We start from the raw sequence: 12,770 nt of genomic DNA on the forward strand, positions 1-12,770 counted from the left end.
TATAGCCTAGTTTTATGTAGCTCAATTGTCCAATTATGTTTTTTTCAAGAAACACAAAATAGTTCACACAGCTGGTCATTTGCAATATACGATTCATAGACATTGGAAATGGGAATTAAAATATCTTGAAATAAATAATAAAAGACGCGCACAGTTGTTTCCAACATATGTCCTACTTATTTAATAAAAGCGTATTGTTTAACGAGGCTTTGGCAGGTGTCCGGGCTGCAGATCAGAAAGGTAAGGCTATTTTCTCAGAACAAGATATGTAGTCTGCTACATTCTCAACCACATAGGAAGACACTTTGATCTGTTCATTAGTTTAAGCTAAAGTATTTGGGAGATCAGATAACAAGAGCCATTTTAGGCCTTAAAAAGTTCAGTGGCTTTTGAAAGCAGATTCTTGGTCAGCCTGGGGCGACGTGGCTTTCGGGGTGGAATTACCTCATCTTGAAATTTCCCCACGTCTTTTTTTCACCTTTTCTTACACTTTATGACATTGTTTTTTTTTTACTCAACAACAGCAGATAATTATGAGATTAACAATAATTCAATCCCGGTTATACATCTAATCCTGTGAGTCGTATATTCAGTTTACTTGATTTAAAATATATATAATGGCTTTGAATACATGTCTACCTTCTCTCATGAAACCTTAATCGAGTTTAATAGCTTTACACGTTTCTTTATTGAAAACATCACAAATGCGGGTTTTCATCGAGGAACTAGAGATAGATTGTTTTGATTTATCCCACTCAGGTGTATTACACTGGATGGCGCATGCGCACTGCACGATAGTCAGGTGAAGTCGGCTACGTAAAGCTCTCATGGTTTCACTCCCTCGCTGCGTATCGGTGGGATTGCTGTGACTGGAGCCTGGCAGATGTCTGTACTGGAGAGAATAGACTGGAGGGTGAGTTCGCTCGAGTTTTTTTTGTCTTACAGCTGACATAGTTTAACCCAACCTGCGTCATGTTTATCGCTTTTGCTGCTGAGCCTATATTCATTTTATTACTTTACACCATAATCACCTGTTTGTAACCGCGCAGCATCGTATGCACTTCTGAATAACCCGTGATTAATGCCAACGCGGCCAAGACTTTATTCTCTCAAAAACTTCGAGTAAGCTAATTTTTGAGGCAACTGCATTACAAACCAGTGATGTTGTTTTATAAAAATGAAATAGGCCTACACTTTGAAAATTCTCTTTCATAAATTTTTTTTTATTGAATTAGGCTATAAAAGTAGGTATAGGCTACACAAGTCCTTCAGGAACAGATGGATATAATGGAATCAAGTGCAGTCAAAGTCACTATACCACTGCAAATATACTCAATATAACGAAATAAAGGTCACACAACACAATGTAGATACTTTACAGTTGCCTATATGAATATAACCTGAATATCATTGTACTGCTCATTATAGGCATGGCCTATGTGGTTGGCATTCAGTATAGGCTAATAAAAGGCGATTCTTGGATTTCAATGGGATATATTGTGAAAAGCCACATCATAAATCAGCTGTAAAACACAGGATAATTTATTATATTAGTCTATATATGGACAGTATCTAACCAGTTGAAAAATCACTAAGCAGAACTCCCTTATTGATATGTGTGACATTTTGTCATTTGTCCGGGCGTGGATCCAGTTAATCTTTACACCTGACATCCGATGAGTCAATGCATTGGACTGTCATTAAAGTGACAAGATGAGCATCAGATTTGTTCAAAACATCACCGCCTGGCCAAGCGTGAATAACTCCCTTTAAGTCTGCTCTGGGTATCTTCCAACGTAAAATAACATTTAATCAGCGCGCATTTCTCTTCTGCTTCGCATCACAACAAGCCAAGGACCAACACGCAAAAAGAGATAATCCTTAGCGGTCCACGTCCTGTTGTTCCCATGCACAGCCGATCATCACAGCTTGGGTGCGCAGACGCCACAGACTGTTATCCTAAAAGACAAAGCTCTGTCCTGTCCATTAATCTTACAAATTAGAATATGACATTTAGTAGGCTACTCGTCAAATGATACAAAACCAATTAATGAAATGACTCCAGATAATGGATAGTAGGCCTATTTTTTTGTTGAGGAAAGATATATTGTATAATGCTGAATTTGTAAGTGTCAATAGTTTTAAATAAAATTGACTAAACAAAATAATAGAGTTGAAAAAAATGGGGGCGGGGGGGCATCTTTTGTCCTCACTTTGGGTTTTATGCATACTATCAAAGCTTCAAAGCAGCCTTGTTTTGGACATTACAAAGCTCCACCAAAGATGTAAATGAAGTTAAGAAAGAGTTGTTTGTTGAGATCCTTTCAGCTTTACAGGTATTTTGAGAGAAATATGCTGCTAAACCCTCGGGCTTATTGCGGTTTGAAACAAGCACTTAACCACCACTGTAAAACCCCGCACACAGTGTCATGGGTTTATTTGAATGACTATTATTCTAGTTATGCATTCAAATCGGAGAGCTGTATTATCTTAATATCTGGGTAATTTTTGAGCTGCAAATCAGTAAAAAGCAATCTTATTAAGCCTATTCTACTATACTTCTACAACAGTAAATGCAAACCACTGCAAATAATAATAATAGTGATAACAATTATAATAACATAATCCTTATTGTTATTATTATTATTATTTTAAAACGAGAATTATGATCAAAATAGCCTGCAATTTGGCGTGATTAGGTGCAATTAAAAAGACTTGAAAATAATTGCAGTTATTTACATTGGTAGGCCCTACAACAGTAATACAATTAATAGGTTTTATTAACCTATTTAAAAACTCTGTAAAAACAAATTTATTTTTACATTTTTTTTATAAACAGAACTTGAGAAAACGCTTGTCTTTTAATCATCGTTAAGAACACCATCAAAATTCATCTATAACCGAGCACTTGCTATGATTGGCCGAGAGGCATTCAACTGAGTGTCAAAACCTCACAATGAGGTACTCAGTAACCTAGCAACCCGTCTTTCCAACATTAGGCTACTTAAACAGAGTTGTGTAATTTCTGACACAAATTGTACCCTACTAATTGTAATTAAAGATGTAGGATTTGGACTCAGCAAGAAGTGGAAAGGAGTTGTTCCCTTAATTGGAATGATATTTTAAGAACTTTTGAATCTCTTTTTATATCATCACCTCGTAGCCTATGTCTAGGCCTATAAGGTATAGGCCTAACCCTAAAACAGAGCCTGCAGGTGTCCTACACATTTAAACGTCCTGTCTTCAAGTTACTGATGGGGCTTGAGGAGATGGAAAAAAAGAAAAACATTAAAACAAACTAGTAGGTGGTAAGATCATTCTCTCACCGTACGCCACGAAAAGTGTGCTCTAATAAAGTATCGGTTTAAAAGTCTGACACTGTACAGACGGACAGAATTCTGATTGGACCGTTGTCCCGCCAATCAGCAATATTTTCATTTTACTTTTTCAGTGACATCATCGCGCATGGTGACGTCTCCTCGGCGCGGCTGTGCAGATATAGTAGGCCTACAGTGCTCATGGGTGCACCAATAAGACTGAACATCGCTTTTTTTGTCCATAAGAGGGAGTCAAGTTTCTTATATGCACCGTTTTCGCCCACTTCCACAACAGAACTCCATAACACATTGAACGGACAGGGGGGGGATATTGCTTGACAACGATTATTTTCTCCCATAGTGGCTGTTGGAAACTCATATGTGTGGTTGGATAGTCGGTCGGTCAGTTCGCCCCTTCAGCCGTCAACCGTAACTTCGCCTTTTCGCCGCAGCTGAAGAACAAGGTGGTTCATGATCACCAGGAAGCTCTGTATTTTCTCATACCTGGATTAACTCGCAGGCGACACGATTTTTTCCTTTTTCTTTTACCCTTTTTTTTGTAACAGAGAGCCTTTTTCTCTGTCAGAATGTTGTGGAAATTAGCCGACAACGTGAAGTATGAGGATGACTGTGAGGTGAGTTTCGATAGAGTTACAAAAGGAGGGATAAGTGCCTTTAACATCGAACAAAAGTTTGCCATTCAACGGCAACAGTGACTATAGGTTGATTTTAATATGCTAATAATAAAATAAAGGAAGATAAACATTGAAATCATAAACGGCCAGCATAACGGGCGACAAGGACAAAAACTGCTAAATAGTCAATTTTGAAAAAAAGTTGAGACGCCTACTGTTGTGAAAGCAAGACGCAATTTTCAGAATAAAAAATCATTGGACTATTTCGATGACGACAACATCGAAAACAGTAATTTCTACATAATAACATTAGCCTAATTATAATAATAATAATACCCTAATAATAATAATACTAATAATAATACTCTATGCCTAATAATAGCCTAATAAGAATTTAAAACGGTTATTTTCCAAAAGTAGCAGGTTAAAGGCTTTTTTATTAGCATACTCACACGAGAACATTCTCATATAATTTCAATTCCCAATTAAATTGAAATAATGAAGTCTTTATTTCCTATAGCCTACGTTAATATTAAATGTAGGCATACTTTCTCTTATCTTCAGTGGACATCATGCCAGTGGGTAGGCTAACAGACACTTGATTCCCTTGAGAGACAAATGTCACCTAACCTGCCATCTTGTTGACAGCTTTTTCACTTGACCTGTCTCTTCCGTCCCACAGGAAAGGCACGACGGCAACAGCAATGGGAACCCCCGACTGCCTCACCTGCCAGCGGTCAGTCAGCACCTCTACAGCCCGCCCCCCTCCCTCTCACACTCGGCCAGTTCGGACTTCCAGCCCCCGTACTTCCCGCCTCCCTACCAGCCCATCTCCTACCAGCAGTCCAGTGACCCCTACTCCCACCTCGGCGACCCTTTCAACATCAACTCCATACACCAGTCGCCGTCGTCGAACCAGCAGCAATGGCCCGGTCGGCAGGGCCAGGAGGGGCTCGGTGCGCACGGCAGGAGCGGACTGGCGAGTCAAATCCTCGGCCTGGAAGGCTCGTCCGGGGTGAGGAGGGAAGGTTTCCGCCGGCCGGAGCTGCTGCCCCCACACGTACACAGCATAGAGTCGTCGGTTATTGGTGATAACATGGGGATGCACGATATGGGACACGGACTGGAGGATGTTCAAGTGAGTGGATTTGATTGGGATTAATTACTTGAAATTACACTTTAGAAGATACGGTGTGAGGAGGTCGCTAAGGTGTGTGTGCGTGCATGTTGCATGTGTGCGTTCACTTATTGACAAAGGTAGCCTATAATATCAAGCTAAAGCTAATTCCTTAGGTAACTGTATATCAAACTGGACATTATATGAATCACATATGAGATTAAAAATACAATCAAAGATCACCACTATCAACTCAATATAGCTGCCATTCTATATTCAAAATCAGAATCATGTTTGTGTGTGTGTGTGTGTGTGTGTGTGTGTGTGTGTGTGTGTGTGTCATTAATGAGATTTATTGCTAAAGTAAATTTTCACTTGCATGGAATTTGCCTTGGTGTGTTTGGAGCACACAATAAACAAAGGGAATAAACAATAGAGCAAAGTACTGCAACAGTCAAGAAGATAAATGAAGACAAGATAAATGTGCAATATATATTATTGGATTGTGATATTGGAAATAACAATTTTATCTTTCTTTGGTTTACATGAAAGAGACTATAAATATTTGGAAATAAATTAATTTCAGCTTGCTATGTCTGTCATTGGGGGCTTTTTTAAACAATGCATATGATTGCTTATGGCTGCTTCTGTTCTGTTCTGTTTTTTTTTATCAGCATGTAGATGACCACAGTATTATTATGGCAGATCAGACAGTCATCAAAAAAGGTGAGTTTATTGGATGTTTATGACTAATCTTCAGTCCCAAAGAACTGCAGTTCTGTTCATTTGAAAAGAAAAACAAGTTTTGGAAAGTGCTGCCTGGGGTACATGTGCCTTTGTGAAACCAAATAAAGATACGGTAATTACTGGCAGGGGCTGGAAATTTACTGCAAGGACCGTATTTTTTTTACTCTTTACATATTTGGAATTGTCATAACAATTACTTCTATAGTGGCATGTCAGGGCACTGAGTTCGAGAGTACAGCAAAGGAGGAGACTTGTACGTGTACATGCACTGCATACACTGATAATCCTCATAGCCATGAGATGCACTCATCTAAGCTTGATGTGATCCTTAGCCTATTCTGTCGGTGAAGGTGCTTGAATGGATGCCCAGTGGGGAAAAACTGATCCCTTTCAAAAACGACGAAAATTGAGCAATCTCAGAACCTCGGTGTTGACAGTGAGAAAAGAGGAAAGCTTTGGATCATATCTTTAGGCTGGTTAAGCTTGCAATTGCAGCTTTCTTCAGTTCATGTTAACAGGAAATTATGAGTTGATCTTGAAGCAGTGTTAAGCTCTGCAGATCCAGTTTTTGGCAGGGTGTGGCATTAGGCTTGCATGTGAAGGACAGTTTAGTTATTTGTCGTGACATGAACTGTTTTGAGGGAGAACTTATTCCCTCTGTTTTGTCACCAGGCTTTATTAAACCGACTTTGAGTCAAGAAAGATCAGCTTGAGCAACATTATTCTACTGCTTAACTTTCTACCTTTTTTTTAAACCATAGATAGATAGATAGATAGATAGATAGATAGATAGATAGATAGATAGATAGATAGATAGACAGATTAATTAATTCATTACATTCTGTGAAAAACTCTAAAACTATGATATATACTTATTGATGTAAGTACAGGTTTTTCTTCATGCTTGAGTTTTCTCATTATCATCCCCGACCATTATCACAGTGGTGTGGTTAATTTAACATTTATGTGATATTTTACAGTGAATACAGTGTTGTTGTTTTTTTCGAAAGCATTATAGTAAAACGTGTTATAATATTACAATGCATAGTTAAATGCAGAAAGCCATTTGCACAGCACAATAAACCAGCCAGTCTCCATTTGTTACGGAAATAAGTGATGGCTCATTATAATGTTTGCATGCTCAAGGACATGCTATAGGCAAACTAGGTTTTCCACTTTTAAACAATGGCATGTCATTCCCAGCCATGTGCCCCAAAAGGAGCCTAAAAGCACTCACGTGACTCTGTGATTTTTGTCTCAGTATTAGGACTACGAGGTGGCAGGAACCTTGATCGCTTACAGAGGACTTATTATGAGGGGGGCATTCTTGCGGGTGAGGATGAAGATAGCTATGTTGTGTAGTGTGCTGTACTGTTTTGTTTGTCCGATGACTGTCAGTGCTTTTGTGGGGGGTTAAAAACTTTGTCTAAATTGAGAACCAGCACAAAACACACACACCTTGCTTAGAATGCTTAAACCCTTTGAGACCAAATAATAAACAGTACTGAGGTGTATCACTGTGGCTTAGATGAGGGGCAGGCTGTATTTTTATACCTGCTTGTGGATGGTGTTTGGCATGAGTGCATATTAGCTCTTTAAACATCAGGCATCCAATGTTTGGGAAACCACACAATATTCCAAAAGTCTTTCTTACAGCTCCTTTCCTACACTGGTTTTCTCAGCCGTGCAGAGCTGCATACATACTCTTCCTTGTGATTACGTACAAGAACACCCAGATTCCTTGTTGCACAGAGAGGATTATGATGATTAGAGCTTATGTACATACAAAGGAAAAGTGCATATATAAACAAATTCTGTTGCACAACCAGAATATTTTTGCCTTTCTTTTGTTGTTCTTCACTCTTCGGCTTACCCAAATTTTTTTTTCTCCTCACCCTCCAGGGCCTGTCTCTCTACCCAAAGGCAACGCGCTGGGTCTACCTTTCCAGAAAGAGTCCCTGCTGGGCATGGTATCAAACCCCACAGAGGTATTCTGCTCCGTGCCGGGCCGTCTATCCTTGCTGAGCTCCACATCCAAGTACAAGGTTACCGTGGCTGAGGTCCAGAGACGTCTGTCACCCCCGGAGTGCCTCAACGCATCACTCCTGGGAGGGGTTTTACGCAGGTCAGAGCTCAGATTCATTCAACATGACAGCAAGCTGGATTTAATATTTCCCTGGTGTTATTCTTCAACATAACACAGGAATACAGTAGCACTCATTAATAAAAAAAATAAGGGAATCTAACCCAAACATACAAACAACATAATTTCCTTGGTTTTTATCAATATCTCTGTTTTCTGCAAGTTTTTGATAATGTTGTTTGATTGCCTCAGATATGAATAATCATCAAACTGAGGAGTTGCAGCTCTAGGGATCTGTAGACTAAAGCTCAGCAGCCCATGGGAAAGGCTTTTCTAAAAGCACAGCTTGGCTCAGTTGCTCTGGCTCATCAGTTTTTTTGCGTGAGGTTCGTGACATTCTTTGTCTGGTCTGCAATTTTGGTTCTCTGCTCTCTTTTGGGGATAGGTTACATCAACACGGTTAGTACCAATCTAAAGACTCTGTGGGTGTGTGTATTTGTGTTTGTCAGGGGTTGTAGGTTTATCCGTGGCAGCACAGTTGACCTTATGGCACATATGTTAGTGTGGCAGTCTGTTGAGGGACTGTGAGGTTACAGTATGTACTCAACACCCCTGACTGGAGCATTTTGTGCTTGGAGTGCACGTTTGCCACTTCCCATGTGCCTGTGTTAATGCTGACATGCACACACATACACACACCAACACACACATGCACAATCACAGACATTTTTAAGTAGGTCATATAGCACTAGGAGGGGGATCGTTAGCAGAGGGACAGGGGGGAGAAGGGGATGAGGGGGATGAGGGGGATGAGGGGTGGGGGCACTCATACATCCCTAAAGATGCTGCCGCTCTCACCCGCAATGGAGAGGGAGAGCTTGCCCTCAAGTCATGCGTAAAATCAAATTGGCCTTTGCAAGTGGGAAGTGTTTCTGCAAACGTGGGTACGAGTGATTTCTCTGCTGAGCTTTTTTTGAGTGAAAGCATTAATTGTGTTAGTGCTTTTTGGGTCAGGAGAGCCAGTTTGCATGATTTATTTGTTATCAGGAGTCCCAAGAGAGGCCTTCTGCAGAACTGAGTGCAAGGCCTCTGACAGGTTATGTTTGCAGTAGGGGTGGAACAGTACACAGAAGGTTCGGTTCGGTACAATGGAGGGAAAAGCAAAACAAAAATGCAGAAGGCAATTTTTTGTAAGATGTAAACAGTAAACAATAAGTACCCCACATCATCTCCAGACTCCATCTGTAACATATAATAATAACAAAACAAAATTCTACTTAGGCAAGACCTTCCCCCACAAAAGATAAAAGAAAGTATTCTTGCTATAAAGTGCGACAGGCATACCTTTCTAGTTTCCACTCTGCCACGACCTCCTGTAGCTGCTCAGCTAGGTGAGTGCTTGTGTGCTGCTCATACAGGGGCCGTCTGTAGAACTGATGCTTTAATTTCCTACTCAGTCAATAAAATGAGCAGTCACTGTGAGATAGCTTTCTGTAGCACGCAAAGTCCAACCATCAGTCGTTAGTGAAACGGAGGGTGCAGCTGACAACTCGTGCTCCATCAACGTCCGTCTTTGGTTATATATTGAAGGGACTACAGTTTGCCTCATCTGTGGACAAGATGGCATGTTGTAACGAGGTTCGAGTACATACAGCAAATACTTGAAGCCAGGTTTCTCTACGAATGAATACTGGCGCATTGAAGATGACATGTAAATTCCGATTGCTTCAGTGATTTTTTTGGCCCTATTTGTTTTTGCATCTAAAAGCTAGTTAAGCACTGTAGGGAGGAGAAGTTGGCCAGTTTTGTTTTGTCTCGTTCCAGTGATTGCCAAATCTGGGTGATGGCGTTGGATATGTGTTAGCATGTTAGATGTATTTCCACTCACATACCCACTCACACTTCCACGGTAGCATAATGAGGGTCCCTACGTGTAAACCGAAGCATTGAGAACTTTGTAAGTGTACAGACAGTTTATTAAAAAGATAGTTTAGAAAGACAGTATCGTTCACAAATACAGGCTGGCGCCATCTTGGGAAAACGCCATGCAGCGTGAGCTGAACTGTCTGTACACTTAGAAAGTTGTGCTTCGGTTTACATGTAGTGACCCTCATTGTGCTACAGTGGAAGTGTGATAGTATGTATTTTGAGCCTTGTTCGTGGTATAGAAATAGCAATTTCTTTTTACTTTATCTGTGCCCCTACGACTAGCATTATAAGCTAATTAGTGGTTTGCGATAAAACTGGTCATGAGCATGAAAACATATCCCAGAGAACGGTGAACTCGGTACACGTGTTATTAACCCCTAGGTTAATTTTGCGCCGGATTTGTCCTTTAACAATTTTCTACAAACTTTAACACATTGTGTGAGAAAAGTTATTAACCTTGCATTATCTGTCTGAATTACTATAGACTTAATATGTATTTTTGTCTTCTCTTTCTGCAGAGCCAAGTCAAAAAATGGAGGTCGGTCTCTGAGAGAAAAGCTGGATAAGATTGGGCTTAACCTCCCTGCAGGAAGAAGAAAGGCAGCCAATGTCACTCTACTTACCTCACTAGTAGAAGGTATGACATGTCACTAGCGCATAGCACCTTCTCAGGTGTAATTGCTGTTTGCAGCGGCTAAAATGTCGCTGTATTAGTGTGAGAACGTCAGTCGTTAACTGTAAGCTATACATTGTCTGATATACTTCCTTCAAATGCCTGCATCGTGTAACATGACCACAGATCATCAGTTATTTAATATCAGGGAGTTACGTAGTTGTAATCATGCCACAACACCATACCTTCACCTTCCCTTGTCAATGCATTGAATACTAAAACATCAGTCATTCTTTAGCCAGATATTGACGCTTCACCATTGAAACGTTATCACTTTAATCACTCTACCTGCTGCGGGCTAACGTAAAATATCTTTTCCTCTCTACACGCCTCATTTTTATAAATGGGCTGATGATTCTGTGCAGGAGAATGACTTGAGGCATGTGTTATTTAGAGACCTTCAAAGCTGAATTAAGCCTTGTTATCTTGTGTTCGTCTTGCCAGGAGGGCCTGCTGACCTTAAAGATTGTGCTTCTGAATAGCTGCCCGCATCCTCAAGTGATGTGCGTGTCTATCAATAAGCGATGCTGTTGCTGCCATGGGCACTCTCTGCTAGCATTTATCCACATAAGCCCATTATGACCATGCAAGTCAAACCACCCTCAAGATGGAAATATATTCATCTCACAAGCTCTTCTTACCTCAAGCTAGAAGACTGAGCACAGCTGATTATTCTGTAGTTCAACTGCTTCACTTCACGCGCATTGATGCTTGTGTGTATCAGGTCCAAAATGGGGCTGCTATAATGCCGTGAATTGATAAATTGCTGAGAGAGGCCAGCTTACCATTTGATCTTTGCGCAGCGTGCCAGAGGACATGCAGTCATGTCTGTGTAAATCATAATAATATTTATTCGTTCATAAATATACAGTCTTGAGCCGAGTGTCAACTTCAGTGCTGTCTTCGACTTGGGTTTAAAGGTGATTTTTTTCTTTTCTCTTACACAGTCTGTTTTCTTCTTCTTCTCTTAGGTGAAGCTGTTCATTTAGCAAGAGACTTTGGTTATGTGTGTGAGACAGAGTTCCCTGCAAAGGCAATTGCTGAATACCTGGGCAGGCCACACGTGGAACGCAATGAGGTTAACTCACGCAAGAACATGCTCCTTGCTGCCAAGTAAGTGTCTTGTCTGGATGGTTGCCTTTACACCTCTAGCAAAGTGGGATGTACCATGTTAAGAATCTTTTCAAAGTCTTGGGTGGGTGTAATAGTATTCATTGTTTACTGGAGCAATTTGCGGACTGAGTTTCCTGCAGATTTTGCTCTCAGATCACAATGAAACAGTACATGTGTTATGTAAGTATTTTCTTTCTAAATCATAGTTTTTTTTCCACCTTCAGGCAAATCTGCAAGGAGTTCACTGACCTGCTTACTCAGGACCGTTCACCTCTGGGAAACTCTCGGCCGGCCCCTATCATGGAGCCTGGAATCCAAGGCTGCCTGACCCACTTCAGCCTCATCACTCACGGCTTTGGTTCTCCAGCCATCTGCGCTGCCATGACCTCGCTTCAGAACTACCTGAACGAGGCGCTCAAACAAGTGGACAAGATGTACCTGAGCTCTGGTAGCGACACCCAGGGATCCTCAGACAATGGGAGCAAATCTGCCGACAAAATGGACAAGCACAGGAAATGAGAGCTCAAAGGAGAATCCTTATGAACTTGAGAACCCCAGAGTCCCTTAATCTTGCCGCCCTATCTGCCCTTTTTGGACTTTTCAAAAATCAATATTGATTGATAAGTATTGTCATTTTGAGAGCTGAATTTGTGTGTGAGTGTGTGCGTGTGAACTGTTGAATTTATTTCATAATAACTTGATGATTTCTGAGAACTTGCCACAGGTAGCTGCGAATCAGTCTGTGTTGGCACCTATGATGAACGCCTGTCTACTGGTCCTAATGGGAGCCCACCTTGTGAGGGCGTAAAACACCCCATATCATACTATGCAGTTCCAAACAATGCCAATGTGCTGATGCTACAGCTATGGGACCTGCTCTCTGTTGAGAAGAGGAGGAAAAGCACAAAGTGCATACTGTTTTTCTCTCCCTAGAGGACATCATTTCAAGATGAGTTGCTGTGGCTGTGAATTCCTCTCAGCCCCCCCCCCCCACCCCTCTGTCTGGAGGCAAATCCACTGATTTCCTGTGTCTCAATGGACTTGCAAAGGACAATTTTTATATGAGAAAGAGAGAGAGGAAAATCCACTTCATTTTCTTTTTCTTTCTTTTTTGTGCTTGATTTGTACAACCACTTCAAAATGGCTCCAGTGTTAT

The 12,770-nt window shown here is 40.8% G+C and overlaps 1 protein-coding gene across 3 annotated transcripts; it reads left to right on the top strand.

Annotated features, from left to right (window-relative positions):
• The first annotated feature begins 858 nt into the window (after positions 1–858).
• tfap2c (transcription factor AP-2 gamma (activating enhancer binding protein 2 gamma)) lies at positions 859–12,477 on the top strand. Of its 3 annotated transcripts, XM_028576149.1 has the most exons (8): positions 3,513–3,952; positions 4,635–5,090; positions 5,744–5,795; positions 7,078–7,149; positions 7,719–7,941; positions 10,347–10,465; positions 11,473–11,614; positions 11,839–12,477. In XM_028576149.1, the coding sequence occupies exons 1-8, from the start codon at positions 3,905–3,907 to the stop codon at positions 12,131–12,133; spliced, it is 1,407 nt and encodes a 468-aa protein (XP_028431950.1). In that variant the 5' UTR covers positions 3,513–3,904; the 3' UTR covers positions 12,134–12,477. The 3 variants fall into 3 exon arrangements, with proteins under 3 accessions (XP_028431953.1, XP_028431950.1, XP_028431952.1); XM_028576152.1 differs by lacking the exons at positions 3,513–3,952; positions 7,078–7,149 and adding an exon at positions 859–913; XM_028576151.1 differs by lacking the exon at positions 7,078–7,149.
• Positions 12,478–12,770: the final 293 nt, after the last annotated feature.

This window comes from Perca flavescens, chromosome 4 (genome assembly GCF_004354835.1).
Source record: "Perca flavescens isolate YP-PL-M2 chromosome 4, PFLA_1.0, whole genome shotgun sequence".
Classification (NCBI taxonomy): Eukaryota; Metazoa; Chordata; class Actinopteri; order Perciformes; family Percidae; genus Perca; species Perca flavescens.